This window comes from Pteropus alecto, unplaced genomic scaffold, assembly GCF_000325575.1.
Source record: "Pteropus alecto unplaced genomic scaffold, ASM32557v1 scaffold398, whole genome shotgun sequence".
In the NCBI taxonomy this organism is placed as follows: Eukaryota; Metazoa; Chordata; class Mammalia; order Chiroptera; family Pteropodidae; genus Pteropus; species Pteropus alecto.
Genome location: NW_006442497.1, coordinates 5,805,638 through 5,823,692, shown reverse-complemented (window position 1 = coordinate 5,823,692; position 18,055 = coordinate 5,805,638). Strand labels below are relative to the sequence as shown.

At 38.2% G+C, this 18,055-nt stretch overlaps 1 protein-coding gene across 1 annotated transcript in view; it reads left to right on the top strand.

The window, feature by feature from the left end:
* Positions 1-4,532: 4,532 nt before the first annotated feature.
* MYH1 (myosin heavy chain 1) overlaps positions 4,533-18,055 on the top strand; it is a 23,035-nt gene continuing 9,512 nt past the window's right edge. Inside the window, 24 exon segments of the mRNA XM_006922393.1 lie at positions 4,533-4,736; positions 4,831-4,974; positions 5,084-5,240; positions 6,348-6,375; positions 7,148-7,376; positions 7,514-7,577; positions 8,204-8,302; positions 8,395-8,498; positions 8,650-8,788; positions 9,002-9,120; positions 9,203-9,352; positions 11,229-11,399; positions 11,526-11,835; positions 11,930-12,000; positions 13,124-13,211; positions 13,294-13,411; positions 13,711-13,834; positions 13,923-14,059; positions 14,158-14,413; positions 16,594-16,836; positions 16,927-17,103; positions 17,182-17,327; positions 17,408-17,498; positions 17,583-17,972. Coding sequence (XP_006922455.1) covers positions 4,533-4,736; positions 4,831-4,974; positions 5,084-5,240; positions 6,348-6,375; positions 7,148-7,376; positions 7,514-7,577; positions 8,204-8,302; positions 8,395-8,498; positions 8,650-8,788; positions 9,002-9,120; positions 9,203-9,352; positions 11,229-11,399; positions 11,526-11,835; positions 11,930-12,000; positions 13,124-13,211; positions 13,294-13,411; positions 13,711-13,834; positions 13,923-14,059; positions 14,158-14,413; positions 16,594-16,836; positions 16,927-17,103; positions 17,182-17,327; positions 17,408-17,498; positions 17,583-17,972 — 3,759 coding nt within the window.

Sequence of the window (18,055 nt, the reverse complement as noted above, 5' to 3'; positions counted from 1 at the left end):
TTGTGCCCTGATACTATGGAATGATTGAAGAAGGACACAAAATGTGAAGTCTTCAGTCATGTCTATCTGTAATTATTGTTTATTCTACCCTATTGCAAAAGAAATAAAGAGCATAGGGTACTTTGCAAACAACATCCTTAAGCTGGTCTTTTAACTCTTTCCTAAAGCAATGTCAAAGCTTGAATAGTCACAAGGTTATCAGACAATCACAGTCAACCTGTCACTAAGAAGTAATTACATATTCACTTTTATTTTAGGTCTATAGTAATACTTTAGGATCATAAGGTTGTCACTTATTAGGGAAGTTCTGATGAACAGAAATCTAGGAGTTTGTATTTCTTTCTAACTTTTCCCTAATATCGAGGTATAGTAAAATCTTGAAAGCTCCTGCTTCCTTTAACATGAACCTAATATTCCAGGTCTATGCAAAGGATGGCACTAGCTATATTCTCACATAGAAGATTCAGAATGAACCGAAGCATTATTAATTCTCCTTGCTTAATAATTGGTATCAAGAATACAAATCCAAGGTATTATTATTAGCACATGAAAGTTCTCATCATCAATACCAAAATACTGTATGTTCACAGTATGTGAACTGGGTAATAGGTATGACATCAAGAGTGAGATGTGACACTTTGCCCTACAAAAGTTATAAAGTCTGGCGACAAAGAGAATATTATTCTATATATTATAATATAATGTCAATAAGCTGTTTATTAGCCTATGTTTCCAGACTTTATAGCCTCCTGTATAATTATGTAAAGAGACAGAATAAAAGGTTAAAAGAATCCATAAAATATGCATCTCAAAATAGATTATTTAAATGTATATTCAACACACATAATGATGAGTGTGAGTTTGGTGCAAAAATCAGATATGGTAGCAATCTGAATTACTCAGAGAAGTTTTCCTAAAGGATCAACAATTTAAAAACTGGATTCAGTTGAGATGCATAGCCAAAAACCTTCCTGGACAGCATAAAGGAAAAGCTAAAGGGTAACTATCTATGTGAATAGAAAAAAAGGGTACATTGATTTAAATGGCACTGTGAGTCAATAACTTAAATTAGATGTATAAAAGCAGTTCAACAGGTAATTAAGATTCATGCTGTCACACTGGCCTTAGTGTGTGGAGTCGCCATTCTCACAGCATTGGCCCCTCTTTCAGTTTGTTTCCACATCACCTGTAAATGCTTATGTACCTCATAACTTGGCAGTAATGACCAAAAACGATGTCTTACTTTCTGCTTCTTGAAAAATCTGTCCAGAGGTCAAAAGGCTGTTTTAAAATTCCCATCAAATCCTATCGAGAGTATTATTTAAGTGTCTTCTTTTACTGAGAATTATTGCCCACATTTTCCAGATTCCTGATAAGGAAAACAGACATGTAAAAAAAATAAAATGTTATACCTGCAGTAACAAAGCGGATTAAGAGGTGGTTGGGGAAGCCCCTCTCAGAAGACCGTCTCCTGTAAGACCCTTTCTGATGGCTTTAATCCACTCTAGGTAGAAGAGTGTTACCAGCAAGCACACTGGACTACAAATCAAGTGACCAGGATCTAGATTACTGTGTGATTTGTGAAGATTTTCTTCTATTCTTTGCATCTCAGTCACTTTATTAGTAAAACGAGGAATATGGATTAGATGGTCCCTCACTATAATAAAATCGTGTGACCATTACAACCAGTATCTCCAGACATCTGCTTTCATAAGGCAGTACAATAATACAAAAATGGTTGCAAAACAAGATATGTTAAGCAAATTTGGTGTCAGTTCCAGACAGACAATGTGGACATAGAGGGACGTAAGGCTACAGAGACAATAAAACAAATTTTTTAAAATTAAAAATTAGAATAGAAAACAATGTTCAGGTACCGTCTGTAAGCAAAATGTGAAATATATACCACAGATAGCTGATGGAAAAGAAGTCATAGTTGCTGCGTTATTATGTCGAGAAATGCCCTATTTTCTAATATTTTCCTAAGCTGAGTTTCATAGCGGAAACAGAATTTCACAAGTGACTTGCATTTAAGAGAAAGAGAAAGAGAAAGAGAAAGAGAAAGAGAGAGAGAGAGAGAGAGAGAGAGAGAGAAAGAGAAGCAGGCCATCTCGGCTCAGTGAAGCAATCCAGTATTTGGAGCAAGTCTGATGTGGGAGTGGTATGATGTGACAATAAATCAGAGGCAACTGACCAGAGAAAACAAAAGAAGCTATCTTTGGCAGCTCTTCATGAAGCAAATTTTAAAATTAAATTTCCAAGCATTCTTGAAAAAGCTCAATAAATTGAAAAAAAAAGTCATGCGTCTTTGGGAGGAATTAACAATCTTTTTATAACTCTCTGGTAAAGAGCAGAAACTTCCTTCCTTAGTATAATATTTGCGACTGTGTGGACAGTTGACAAGCCTTCACGCAGGCGACTCAGTGAAACAGAAGAGCAGCAGGCAACAAAGTGCAGGGATTTCAGAACAGAAGTGCCTTTGAAACACCTTATATTATTCCAAAGGCAGATCATTTTCAGATTGCCAACAACTCAAATTATTTATAGGAGATTGATTCACGTACTTAACCCAATGTGAGAGGAAATGCTTCTAATTATATCCAAACATCTTTAATATGAGGGGAATTATGCTTGGAGACATTCATTGCCAAAAACATGTTTTGCCAAATATGTTTTGAGAAAGAGGAGGAGGCTACGTGTTTTCCATATTTGATCCTATAAAAGTACCCTTGGAATGAGTATGACTTGTCTTTCCTCATAAAGCTTCAAGGTAAGTGTGTGTGAGGACAGGGCTCTGTTTGCAGGACAGACAGTAAGAGATGTCTGTCTGCCCGCAGGCACGCCACACATCCTGGCTCCCATTGCTCTTGGCAGCCCTTCCAGTGAAGCACCAATTTGCTCTGGAGCAATTTTAATTAGATGTTTTAGTGTTCCCAGTCATTTCCTGGTTCTCAGTTAAGAATTACACATGCTATTATTGGGAACTGTTAGAATTTAATTCAGAAGACATTTGTTTTTTCTTACAGTTCAGACCCACTTCAAGGTTGTGTTTCTAAGGTAAGACATGGATTTTTTTCTGATTCCTCTCAGGGTGCAAAAAATCTTCTGAAATGGTTTGAAGAGTGCTCAGGGGTTTATAAAATAAAAGCATTTCAATTTCATGGCTGATCATGTTTCTATTTATACCCTTTGCTATATAGGGAAATGCTTTCTCAGAGTCTTTAGGAGTTTTATACATAATCTTTTCAATTTCTAAAATTGCAGTTTTTCTTTTAAATAATAGAATCACAAAATGCAATACAACATTTCAGTGTTATTCTTCATTTATAGAGAAAATGTAAATTTCCTATACTATAGCTTTTACACAAAACTATATAGTATAGAAAACCTTCAGATGCTGTCGAAATAGATTGAATCCTTGTCTTGGAAAAGTGGCTTAAATGTGCATGTTGTTTCACAAACTGTAAAATGAAAATTTTTAAAAATATAATATGAAAATGTGAGCATTTTCAGCAAAACAAAGGATTTTAGTTGTGTTATCTCAATCACTATAGTTTGAATGGGAAAATGTGAGAAAGCTTGCCCAAGTGCCTTGAATTTTCCTGGAAAAGATATCTTTATTATTATAAAATAGATTATCATTTTATAATATGATCATTATTGACAAGATTAATAAATGTTAAAGTGACAAGAGAGAAATCTTGAAAAGAAAATTTTTGTGAAATTTTTATATTAGTAGTAAGGCAAGAAAGTATAGGTAATGATATTTTATATTCAGTCTTTAAGAAATACTAAAGACAGGTGAAGAAGCCGAGTTTGTCAAAATTATAATACAGAAACATGAGAAACTGATAAATAATAGAATACATTTTAACAAAACGATAAAAAACAAAGCTCCTCACATTTTCATTTTCCTTTATTAGGTAGTCTTTGAAAATGCAAATCTATAATGAAAAGATTTTCACCACATACAAAAGAGTTCCTAGAATTTTAGAAACATATTTCACTTGTCTTTTTAATTCACAAAGCCAGCTTTGAGCCATTCGCGGTATCCAGCATGTGTTCTAAGAGATGTGAAGGATGCCACAGAGGGAAGGAAAAGTACTCCCTGCCTGCAAGGTGCTTATAATCCAATTGGAAGATGAGATGGAGAACACCTTGCCGTCATCTTAGCATTGTGTTCTGTATAAGCCAATAATAGGCAGCTTATAAAGATTAATATGCATAACGAATGGCACTCAGAAAGCAGCTACAATATCATACAGTAGGTGAGCCAGAAACAAGTCTCTTTCCAAATGCACCATTAAGTGTCTGTCAGCACTGTCATATAACATGGAGACTGACATTTCACCTCTAGCCAAACCAGGGAGATGGTCACAAACAATGTAATGCTGAGCACTCAACTGGTCAGTGAATAAAGAATTTTTTTTTTTAATGTGAATCTAACAGTCCAGTTTTCGAATTTCTATACCACCTTTACTTTTTCTGCCAGGCAGAGTCTTCGACTGGGCTGCCATCAATAACTTGCAGCCATGAGTTCAGACCAGGAAATGGCAATTTTTGGGGAGGCTGCTCCTTATCTCCGAAAGTCTGAGAAGGAGCGCATTGAGGCCCAGAATAGGCCCTTTGATGCCAAGACATCTGTCTTTGTGGCGGATCCGAAGGAGTCCTTTGTGAAAGCAACACTGCAAAGCAAGGAAGGGGGGAAAGTGACAGCCAAGACAGAAGCCGGAGCTGTAAGTAAACATCTGGAGATGATTAGAATGTGCCCCATTTTGGGTTAGGTGAGCTGACATTTTTTAATCTGGCCTTTCTTATTTGATTTGACAGACTGTTACAGTTAAAGATGATCAAGTCTTCCCCATGAACCCTCCCAAATATGACAAGATCGAGGACATGGCCATGATGACTCACCTGCATGAGCCCGCTGTGCTATACAACCTCAAAGAGCGCTATGCAGCCTGGATGATCTATGTGAGTGCATTCTCATTGCCTTCCACTCATGCGGGCAGTTAACATTTTTGAAAAGTAGTAGATTATGAAGGTTCTCATAAAATAATGTATTTTTTTCTTTTTGGTGCAGACCTACTCAGGCCTGTTCTGTGTCACCGTCAACCCCTACAAGTGGCTGCCGGTGTACAACCCCGAGGTGGTGGCTGCCTACAGAGGCAAGAAGCGCCAGGAGGCTCCGCCCCACATCTTCTCCATCTCTGACAATGCCTATCAGTTCATGCTGACTGGTGAGTGGCTCAACTGTCTTACCACCTCTAACTACAAAATGTTAAAGCTAAAAAGACCTTTACAAATAATCTAATCCAACCACCTACTTATATAGAAGAGGTGGCTAAAACACAGAGGTACATGCTGTCCAAGCAGAGACTAAAACTCACTTCTACTGATGCTACTTCCGGGATTTTATCAGACCATGCTACTGCTCCATCCCTATGAAGCTTTTTCAGTCTCCCTGCTTGAAAAAACATGATTTGTTTTATATACGTTAAGTAACAGGAGTAAGATTAAGTAACAATTGAATCACATTTTCTGAATAGAAATGAAAAACGTGTTCAATCATTTTCATGTCTAAGTTTCTTATTGATTATGAATTAGATATTTTAGAAGTACTGTTATCTCATTGAAGTCATCAGAGCTCATTTCAGATATGATATGCTCCCTCTGAACGAAGATGGTGTTTGAGGGCTACAGGCATATAAACAAAAGTTGTTATTTTTCCCCTTTAAAGGGGTTTTATTCTGATCAAAGTACCCTTTCCAACTAATCTTTCTTTGACCCAATGTCATACATTTTGGAAAGACTGATCAGAGTTAGGGTTGCGGTTTGTGGCTATGAGACACAGGCGTGTGTGTGTGTGTGTGTGTGTGTGTGTGTGTGCGTGTGTGCATGCATGTGCATGCATGGCCAATTGATCCATTAGAGAGTAAATCTCAATCATGGTTTGATTAATTCTATTTTAACCTATTAAACTATAGTCCAAACCCTTAGCATATTATGCATTTTTCAGTTATATGCATTAATCAGCAAACAGAATGACACTGAAATCTGCAGATGACAACTAGGGACTGTGTCTGCCTTTGGCAAGAACTGCTTTTTATTTTAAACCGGAACACACTTTCTGTGGGGGCTTAAGGAATTTAAAATATGATGATGTTTTATGTTTCTCTTCCCCAATTTAAGAAGCGTAAGAATAATAACACATATAACTTTACAATACTATATTGAAAAAGTCCATTGTAAATGGTACTTACATTCAATATCCTAAGTGTTTTCCTGTACAAAGTTTTGTTTGTGTAACTGGTATATATGCTGACTGTCCACGGTTTTTCTTCTAGATCGGGAGAATCAGTCTATCCTAATCACGTATGTATCATTATTCTGAGCCTTATTAGTATTTTACTCTCAATAGAAAAGGACAAACCAAAAGAAGAAATTAGTTAATGCCCGTATACTAAAGCAATGGCATGATCGGCCTGAAACCAGATATTGTTTTCACTTATTATAAGGTTTAGCATGCATCGGAATGTAAAATAATACTGCAAAGTACTCACTTGCTAGTCCAGTCTTGTAAGTTTCACAGGACTTACCTGGGAGTAAGCAAAGTACAATCCCTTCTCTGGACATGGCCAGAATCCAATACAGGTCAGTGAGCACCATACAACCATCCGAAGGTTGAGCAGTTTAGGTATGTTACCAGTGTTTCGTTTTTAAGGCCTACTTAAAGAATGCCTATTCCTTCAAAGACTTAATTTGGGCCATGTCTTTAGTCTAAGTAAAATGAAGAACACTCACATTGTTTCATAGAGTTTTTTTCTAATTGTTTCATTTACTGCCTAGTTGTTGAGTGGCTGCTTTTTGGGTCCCGCGGGCCCAAGTCTCAGCACCTAGAAGAGAGCCTGGCTATTTTAAGTGCAGAAGAAATGTGTATTACATAAATAGTGAATGAATTTCTCTACTTCTTGTCAGTGCTAAGCAATAGAAGTAAGATGAGCTATACGTAGGCTGAAGAGAATGATCTAGTAGACTCTGACAGACATATAAAAATAGATGCAAAAGTAGTAAATGCTGATGGTGTAGATAGTTTCATTTCTCACAAAGCTTAATTTCTCACATATGTTCGGTCACTGTTTGACAGTGGAGAATCTGGTGCAGGGAAGACTGTGAACACCAAGCGTGTCATCCAGTACTTTGCAACAGAGTCCGAATCAAGACTGTCAGGGCTCTCAGGAAGTCTAGAACTCCAGATATGAGGACTGCTCTTGCCTTTGCAGGGGACTCTGGAAGATCAGATCATCAGTGCCAACCCCCTACTGGAGGCCTTTGGCAACGCCAAGACCGTGAGGAATGACAACTCCTCTCGCTTTGTAAGTCTCTTGGTCACGGGAGGGTTTTCTCAGCTCTTAAATGCCAGGGAAAGCATGTCTGAATTATTATCCCAATCTCATCTTTCTTGTGTGCTTCAGGTTTTGTATATAATAACATCATCTTTTTTACTTGCAAGGGTAAATTCATCAGGATCCACTTTGGTACCACGGGAAAACTGGCATCTGCTGATATCGAAACATGTGAGTAACAGGACCTCCTAAATAGAATCCAAGAATGACAAATGATGGTTTGGAGGAACATTTTGCAGCTCCTGCCGAGCCTGGAGCCTGTGAAACACCAGTCTGCTGCCAAACGTGCCCATGGTTAATGCCAGTCTTATCCACAGTCCACGGGGTGCTTTATCCATGTCAGGCATGAGCCAATAATTCTGTAGGAGCTGCCAGGAGCTGTTTGGCCTCACGATGAATTTCAAATGTTTCTAAGAAAAAACTAACACTAGGGGTAAATGAGTTGCCTATGGGTTGCGTATATGTGGTTACTTCCTAGTCTGAGCCTTGATAAATGTTGTTTTCTACTAAAAAGTGAGAAGAGACTCTGGGGAGGAAGGGGTTATCAAGAATCAGTTATATTCCAAATGTCAAGGATCTTTTATATGAGAAATGAATATGGGTCAGAATGCTTTAGTTTATTTCTGGAAATGGTAAGAGCCACTGCCATTGTAGAGAGGTAATATGTGGCACCTCATGGGAACGTTCAGCTGAAATCTCAAGGGACCAATGAGATATAGCTTATTACCCTAAGTGCCAAAATCATTCCAGGAACTTTATAATTTCCCCCCTAATCCGATGGCTACTTTCCATTGCAGATCTTCTGGAGAAGTCTAGAGTTACCTTCCAGCTAAAGGCAGAAAGAAGCTACCATATCTTTTATCAGATCATGTCTAACAAGAAGCCAGATCTAATTGGTAAGAAAGACCTTAAACTTATAAGCTAGAAGTTAATCATTTTATTAACATCTTCTAATGTAATACATATCCCCTGAACTCTGTGTACTCAGAAATGCTCCTGATCACCACCAATCCATATGACTATGCCTTCGTCAGTCAAGGGGAGATCTCAGTCCCCAGCATTGATGATCAAGAAGAGTTGATAGCCACAGATGTAAGTTACACATGCAATTTTTTCAAAGTCCATTATGTATGAGAATGACAATAACAACCTGCTATAGGTGTGTAGTTAAACATATGGGATAAATTCTCCTAAATAAATTAGTGCCTCTGCCTTAATTTTATCCTCTCCTCTCTCTTGGTAGAGTGCCATTGAGATCCTGGGCTTCACTTCTGATGAAAGAGTGTCCATCTATAAGCTCACAGGGGCAGTAATGCATTATGGGAACATGAAATTCAAGCAAAAGCAGCGTGAGGAGCAAGCTGAGCCAGATGGCACTGAAGGTACCAAATAAAGCTCGATCTGTATTTAATAAGAGGATTTAGGGGGGAAAAAGCTATTCCAAACTCATGTCTCCTTTACAGCTAAGCTTCTGACAGACAGACACAACTTTACACCCATACAGACTTTCTATAAAGTGATTCACTAATGACTGTCCCTGTGAATTGTGGAGCAAGCAGTAGGTCATGTTGGGTACCTGAATTGTGTCTCTACAGTTGCTGACAAGGCAGCCTACCTCCAGAATCTGAACTCTGCTGACCTGCTCAAAGCTCTCTGCTACCCCAGGGTCAAGGTCGGCAATGAGTATGTCACCAAAGGCCAGACTGTGCAGCAGGTAAGTACACTAACTCACACACATCCTAGGCCTTCACAACGTGTCTTTAATAACTCCAACAGTTGTCACCATGTCTTTGAAGGTGTACAATTCAGTGGGTGCCCTGGCCAAAGCCGTCTATGAGAAGATGTTCCTGTGGATGGTCACTCGCATCAACCAGCAGCTGGACACCAAGCAGCCCAGGCAGTACTTCATCGGGGTTTTGGATATCGCTGGCTTTGAGATCTTTGACGTGAGTTAACAGAACTTTTATAGCAGGAAAGTTTACAAAGTTTGCTGCTGCAATCAATATTGGAAAAGGTCTATGAAAAATAATTGTACTACATGAACTTTGGAATGAGACAGATCTGGACTCAAATTCCACTCTTTCAATTCCTACCTATGTAACTTAAGTAATGGGAATGGTATCTCACCATTCAGGGCAAATTCAACTAGGACCTATGGGTAAATCACCAAGCACCCATAACACACTCACTTCTGAGATCATTCTGCCAGTTACAAGATTTCTGAATTTCAAGCCCTAAGCACAGACCCCAAGCATGTTGTTAGTATTCAGTAAATGATTAAGAAGGTGATGAGGGCAACAATGATAGCTAAGATAACAGTAGGGAAAACAATAACAAATTAAAAAAAAAAAAAGATTTAAAGAGGATGGAAATGATAAATAAATAAAAATTTTAATAAGTTTTTAAAAATTAAAAAAATTAAGAGGATGGAAAATGGAAATGGTATTGTAAAGAAACTCAAGTCTATCTGCCTAAGGAAGATAGCTTAGGAAGCAAGGAAACCAAAGTCCTCTACCTGACAGCAGTATCACAGATATCCCTGATGCACAAGTTGCATTTCTACACCTGTTTCTATGAGTGGACTGATAGACACTGGAGGAATCTTTCTGAGTTTTAGGGACAAGGTAATTTCCAGAAATTCCCAAGCCCACATGGGATGAAGGAAATAGTCTGGCACCAAGCAGGACAAGAATAGTAATTCACAGTTTTTCAAATAAAAAAACTAACGACAGTGTATACTTCAATCTCTTCGAGTTTTTTAATAACGGATTTATTGAGATATAATTCATATATCATAAAATTTACATATTGAAAGTAGTACTTGGTTTGATGGTTTTTAGTATATCCACAGATATGTGCAACTATCTATTTTAAAACATTTCATCACTCCAACAACAAATCCCATCCTCTTTAAGTCATTTCTCACTTTCCTTCCCCCAGCCCTTGACAACCACACACCTGCTTTCTGTCTCTATAGAGTTGCTTATTCTGGACATTTTATACAAATGGAATCATGCAATACATGGTCCTTTATGATGGTTTCTTTCACTTAGCATAATGTTTACAAAGCTCATCAGTGTGGTAGAATCCCTTTGATTTCCGCGTATGGTGACACTGTTCTTTGACAAGAGCATTTCCAATTGTGTTTACATCTAGCTGTCCTGAATAGTAAAGCAGAGCAGATCTCATCAAGTTCTAAGACCAGTTACAAACATTGGCTCTGGTATCAAAACATCGGAGCCCCTACTAGCAGGATTTTGCACAGGTTACTTAACCTCTCTAATCATGGTTTCTCATCCATGAAATGGGCAAACAGTACCACCTTAAAAAGGTGGCTGTGATGATTAAATGCAATAATTTATAAAATGCACTTAGCACAGTGTTTTGCAGATAATAAATATTCAACAAATGTTAGTTGGTGAATTTTTGTTCCTATTAGTAATAACAACATAAAGACCACAATAGTTCATATTAATCAACCTTAGCTAGTTATACAACACAATCATAAAGAGATAAATTACTAAGAAACCTCTGATCAACAAAAATCGATATTATAAAAAACAAATAATTGTTTTATTGCATAAGGAAGCATCTCTCAGAGCCTGTTTATTCCTGTTTAAGAGAGATTTCTAACAGGTGTGGTGACACTTCCTAACTCACAGCAGCAAGAAAAGACTGGAGGAAAAGAGAATCTTGCTACAGGCAAAATGAAGCCATAACATCGTAAGAGGGCAGTTAGGCTAGCCACCTAAGAAAAGCCCTTATTGAAGAGAAGATTTTATTATAAACTGAATGTTAACTTGTATTTTCTACTTATTTTAGTTTAACAGCTTTGAACAGCTGTGCATCAACTTCACCAACGAGAAACTGCAACAGTTTTTCAACCACCACATGTTCGTGCTGGAGCAGGAGGAGTACAAGAAGGAAGGCATCGAGTGGACATTCATTGACTTCGGGATGGACCTGGCTGCCTGCATCGAGCTCATCGAGAAGGTCTGTTTTGCATTTCACTAACCACGTTTTGTGACAATTGGATTATTCATTGCATCTTATTTTAATTCTTTATACAGAGACAAATGTTTAAATAGAATTATAACTTTGTATGCGGTCCACTTTTAGCCTATGGGCATCTTCTCCATCCTGGAAGAGGAGTGCATGTTCCCCAAGGCCACAGACACCTCCTTCAAGAACAAGCTGTATGAACAACATCTTGGAAAGTCTGCCAACTTCCAGAAGCCCAAGCCCGCCAAAGGCAAGGCTGAGGCCCACTTCTCGCTGGTGCACTACGCAGGCACTGTGGACTACAACATTGCTGGCTGGCTTGACAAGAACAAGGACCCCTTGAACGAGACTGTGGTTGGGCTGTACCAGAAGTCTTCACTGAAAACTCTAGCTTACCTCTTCTCTGGGGCAGCAGCTGCTGAAGCAGGTAGTTCTCAATAGAATTAAACTTTTACTTAATGTATAGAACGCAAACAGAGAAATCCTGTACTGATTTCTTGTGCTTTCTCTGATTTCTTTAGAGTCTGGTGGTGGAAAGAAAGGTGGCAAGAAGAAGGGTTCTTCCTTCCAGACTGTGTCTGCTCTCTTCAGGGTACAAACTTCATTTTCTCTAAGTAGATTTAGGAAATTAAGTTTTACTTTACTGTGTGGAGAAGGGAGAGTAATCTTGCAAGGATTCTAGAACTGGATGTGACTCAAGGAGATAGGTCAGCAGGCAATGGTAGAACGGAGTCTCAGGGAGGCTTGTGGTAGTTTGTAAGAGATACTCAGCATAATATAGGAGACACAGGCCTCAGTAGGGATGAGAGTGAATTGCAGAAGTCAATATCAGATGGGAAATTTCAATTTGGGGTTTGGGAAATTTCAATTTGGGGGCCAGAAAATGAGGTCTTTGACACTTAAAAGGTTCTATTGGAATAGGATTAAGCAAAACATGAGACTTTCTTGAGCTTCTGGGAGCCTCCAAATAATGTAGGTATTTAGGTGTATATTGGCATAGAACTGAAATGAGTAGATTTCGAAAGTTGAAAATAGAATAGTGGTAAGAATTGGAAGCTGAGCTAAAAGAATAAGTAGCCAGATGTGATAAGAAATAGCTCTTTAAGGAAATTTTACTTTTCTTTTGACAATCCCATCTGGAATAACGAAAGCTCTAATTATTCTGAAAAACCAGGATTTCTTTGGAAAACATCTTACACTTGGTAATATGGCTGTCAGTTTTCTGCCAATTCCCAGAATGAGGCATTAAAAGGCTACTTGGAACTGGAAGGAGGACACAGATCTCTAACTATAATAAGGAATAAGCATATGATAGGAAAGCAGATACAATTGAAAGTTAGAGAAAGAAATGGAGATTTGTAGGAAGATACTGAATTATTTATAAAACCAGACTACATATCTAGGCAAAAGAGTGTGGGTGGAGTATTTCCATATGTTTAGAATGTCACATTAAATTTACAACATACGCTATCAAATTCAACAGCAGTGAACAACCTTTTCAATGTCTAATAAAAAATATGTATATAATGCACAGAAACAGGAAATAGATGGCTATTTTGGGAATGTGGAAATTCCAGAGGTAACTCTTTGCAAATTCACATCTGGATACTATTCATTAGAATTGAACGAATGTCATGGAGCACAAGAATTATGTCTGTAAATGTGAATGTATGAAATAGTACACTTTTAAACCAAATATTCATATGGCTCTACAGGAGAATTTAAATAAACTGATGACCAACTTGAGGAGCACTCATCCTCACTTTGTACGCTGCATCATCCCCAATGAAACCAAAACTCCCGGTAAGACATTTTTCATATGCCGACAAGCTCCAGTGTGTTTGCTTTAGACCATGAAATGAGTCATATGTACTCTTCTTTTTAGGGGCCATGGAGCATGAACTTGTCCTGCACCAGCTGAGGTGTAATGGTGTGCTGGAAGGCATCCGCATCTGCAGAAAGGGATTCCCAAGCAGAATTCTTTATGCAGACTTCAAACAGAGGTCAGACAGACTTTCTCATTGTGAATTATTTTAAGAGATTTTTCTTATTTAATTTTTCAATGAAAGAATCCTTTACACCTTCTATTAAAATTGAAGAGAAGAGAAACAAATTTAGCAGACTCTGTGTTGACATACCAAAAGTTCAATACACTTTGAATACATAGAGAATAGATAAAGAGATAGATATGATTTCTTTATGTTTGTTAGACTACCCAACAACTATGTTGTTTCTGTAATAAGGCAGGAAGATTCTTTGTTGAAGACAACAGTTATATCACTTATTTGTTTGACTTAAACAGATATAAGGTGTTAAATGCCAGTGCTATCCCTGAAGGACAATTCATTGATAGCAAGAAGGCTTCTGAGAAGCTCCTTGCATCCATTGAGATTGACCACACTCAGTATAAATTTGGTCACACCAAGGTAATAGTCTCTAAAGCCTATCTGATGTTATCCATGTCCCTTTGAAGTTTAGGTAAAGTTTCTGATCTGCAACTCTGCCTATGCTCAGGTCTTTTTCAAAGCCGGTCTTCTGGGACTCCTAGAGGAGATGCGAGATGACAAGCTGGCCCAGTTGATTACCAGAACCCAGGCCAGGTGCAGAGGGTTCTTGGCGAGAGTAGAGTACCAGAAGATGGTGGAAAGAAGGTATTAATAACAATACCTGACTAAATCCCATTAGCTTATGCTTTCTTATTCTGATTCCTATTATAATCTGACTTTGAAAATTTCTGTTCCTATCACAGAGAGTCCATCTTCTGCATCCAGTACAATGTCCGTGCCTTCATGAATGTGAAGCACTGGCCTTGGATGAAGCTATATTTCAAGATCAAGCCTCTCCTCAAGAGTGCAGAGACAGAAAAGGAGATGGCCAACATGAAGGAAGAATTTGAGAAGGCCAAAGAAGATCTGGCTAAATCAGAGGCAAAAAGGAAAGAACTCGAAGAGAAAATGGTAACTCTGATGCAAGAGAAAAACGATCTACAACTCCAGGTTCAAGCCGTGAGTGTCAGAACCCATTTCTTGTAATCTCATGCTAAAATTTCAGTTCAGCAATTGCTAGGGTAAAGTCCAATTCCACCTTACTAAGGGATTTATTGTCAGTCTTTCCTAATTCACAACTCCTTAGAATGTCTATAAAATTTTATATACAACATTACTAAAAAGCACCGTGATAGAATTCCTTGCTATTGAAAAGAGAAAAATAAAAGTGTTTTTCCTTTCCCCCTATTGTTTCTCCTAGCAGAATATGGGCAAGAAATAAGATGACCTGTTCTCCCTAAAATTTTCCCTACTAAAAAAATACAAATAAGGGCAGTAAAGAAAGAACAATATTAACAATTAAGAGGGAGGAGACTTTGTGATGAAAATGTATATTCTAAATTTTTATATCGCTGGTCCCCTGGCAACTTCCCTCTCAACTCTAACTTTTGAAACTCTCTAGTACTTGAAAGACTAGGATCATTGCAAGGATAATAGCAGTACTTTCTATAAATAGTGTCAATTTTATGCAAAACATGAGAGGTTGAGTTGATGTTCTTATTCTGATGTCCCAATAAATATCCAGAGGCTTGGGAAAAAATATTTTATCAAACATCACAGTCTAACCCATTTTTGTGACCCAAATGACATGAGAATTTCAGTAGCTACCACTGAAATCAACAACAGAAATATTATAGGTTACCCTCTAGTTTTCTGAATTCAGAAGGGACTCTACATCAGTCTCATTGGGCCTGTTGGTTTTAAACACATAACTAGAAAAGGTAAAGAAAGATGAACTATAAATACCTAGGTTGGCACTGTGACTCTCCTTGCAGTTTACATAGATCACAGTTTTCCAAATTGAGGAGAGGTCCCTCATACTTTCAAGGATTAAAGAATAATTGTAGGGGATATCTAAGCTTGATCCAATATGCTCTCCTTTGAGTATAGAATGGCCTCTTTTCAACATTATTCTATCAAATATACATTTAAGAAATATTTGATGACATTCCAAGCAGTAGGGATAAAACTTTGAGCAAGAGACATGGTCTCTACTCTCATAAAGATTATAGTCCAACTTCTATCTCTTCTCATGAGAAACATGCTTGCTACTTCTCTAAGTTCCACCTTTTAATATGTTCAAACAGACTTCAAACAGAGAAACATACTTGCTACTTCTCTAAGTTCCACCTTTTAATATGTTCAGTTTCCCTTAGTTCTCCCAGGTACACCTTTTCATTCTCAGCTATTCTGTCACTGTAAGACATGCTATCTTTTTAAGTTATTTTCCTGACATTACCCCTTCTTCTTAGCCACTTGATAGATACCCAACAATTTCATTTCTTTTTCATATACTAAAATTTTCTGAAAATAAATATTAAATAAAGAAAACTGACTGATCTGAAATTATATACCAACACATTAAATATAGGTCACCATACCATGTAGGGGAGAAAAAATTCTTCCTCAACCTTCTTAGGGTCTCTGGCTGGGTCTGAAATTTAAGGACAAAGATAGATTAACAGGAGAAAAGCATACAAATTTTACTGAATTTTTACATATACATTGGGTCATTCACAAGAAAATGAAGACCTGAAGAAGTGACAAGAGCAGGAAGCTTTTATATCTTTTAGACAAAGAAACAATAAATTTGTGAAGAATTGACAAGAGAAGGGGGTATAGGTTAGGGGTAGTTCATGGTGAAGAAGTAACTAGGAAGATAGAGTTAGTTGAACAAGGTTTGTTTATACAGCCTTCTCAGCCCTAAATTCCCCATCTCTGGTGATGAGTATCTTCTTTCCTCCTGGTACAGAGAGGGTACCATTCACATGAGAGTTTTATGATTTGTTTCAGGGAAGAAGGGTGAGGAGCAGATGTCAAAGTGAACTTCCTGCTTCTGCCATTTTTCTCAAGCTCCTTCAGCTTAAGATTTTCAGTATGCCAAAGTGCTATATTTTGAGGTAGTGTGTCCTGAACCCCATGATTAGAAATATAATTGTATCATAATTTCACCAGAAACCATTACTTAAATTTTTTTCATCTTCAGTGCTGTAAATATCCAATAAATACTTCCTAAATGATAGAAAGCTAATAAAAATTAAGGCTTAAAATATCATTTACTTGTTTGGTTTCAAAATATTAGTAAAATCTGAAAATGAACAGAGAATTTAACTATAAAAGTGTTTATTGTCCCTTCTCAGGAAGCAGATAGCTTAGCTGATGCAGAGGAAAGATGTGACCAGCTGATTAAAACCAAAATCCAGCTGGAGGCCAAAATCAAAGAAGTGACTGAGAGAGCTGAAGATGAGGAAGAGATCAATGCTGAGCTGACAGCCAAGAAGAGGAAACTGGAGGATGAATGTTCAGAGCTCAAGAAAGACATTGATGACCTTGAGCTGACACTGGCCAAGGTTGAAAAGGAGAAACACGCCACAGAAAATAAGGTATGAATCATATTCTCCTCCACTATTTAAAGGTTTTAGCATCCACTAAGCTGCTTTATAGTAGAAACAATCTCTTTCTTGACTTTCTAGGTGAAAAACCTCACAGAAGAGATGGCAGGCCTGGATGAAACCATAGCTAAGCTGACCAAGGAGAAGAAGGCCCTCCAAGAGGCCCACCAGCAGACCCTGGATGACCTGCAGGCAGAAGAAGACAAAGTCAACACCCTGACCAAAGCAAAGATCAAGTTAGAGCAGCAAGTGGATGATGTAAGGGCATTTTTAATAACCATTTAAAAGATATTTTTAATATATTTTCAGTGTTTAACAAATTTTACTTTCAATTAGCTTGAAGGGTCTCTGGAACAAGAAAAGAAAATTCGAATGGATCTAGAGAGAGCAAAGAGGAAACTGGAGGGAGACCTAAAATTGGCTCAAGAATCTACAATGGATGTAGAAAATGACAAACAGCAACTTGATGAAAAGCTTAAAAAGTAAGTGGCAAGAACAAAGGTTAGATGGGGAAAATTACTATTAATATTTCTGTGACTGACATAAATTGCTTTTCTAACAGGAAAGAGTTTGAAATGAGCAATCTGCAAAGCAAGATTGAAGATGAACAGGCCCTTGGGATGCAACTGCAGAAGAAGATCAAGGAGTTACAGGTAAGTACATGACCTCCACCTTTTCTGGACATTACAAGAATCAAAACTGCCATGAATTCACATGAATGTTGATGTCATTCCCAGGCCCGCATTGAGGAGCTGGAGGAGGAAATCGAGGCAGAGCGGGCCTCTCGGGCCAAAGCAGAGAAGCAACGCTCTGACCTCTCTCGGGAACTGGAGGAGATCAGCGAGCGGCTGGAAGAAGCTGGTGGGGCGACTTCAGCCCAGATCGAGATGAACAAGAAGAGGGAGGCTGAGTTCCAGAAAATGCGCAGGGATCTGGAGGAGGCCACCTTGCAGCATGAAGCCACTGCGGCCACCCTGAGGAAGAAGCACGCGGACAGTGTGGCTGAGCTCGGGGAGCAGATAGACAACCTGCAGAGGGTCAAGCAGAAGCTGGAGAAGGAGAAGAGTGAGATGAAGATGGAGATCGATGACCTTGCTAGTAACATGGAGACTGTCTCCAAAGCCAAGGTATAGTCGTGGTTTAAGTCTTAAAGAGATTTATGTAAACAGGTGTAAAACAGGTGTGAGCAAGCCTTCCAAGAATCAGTAAC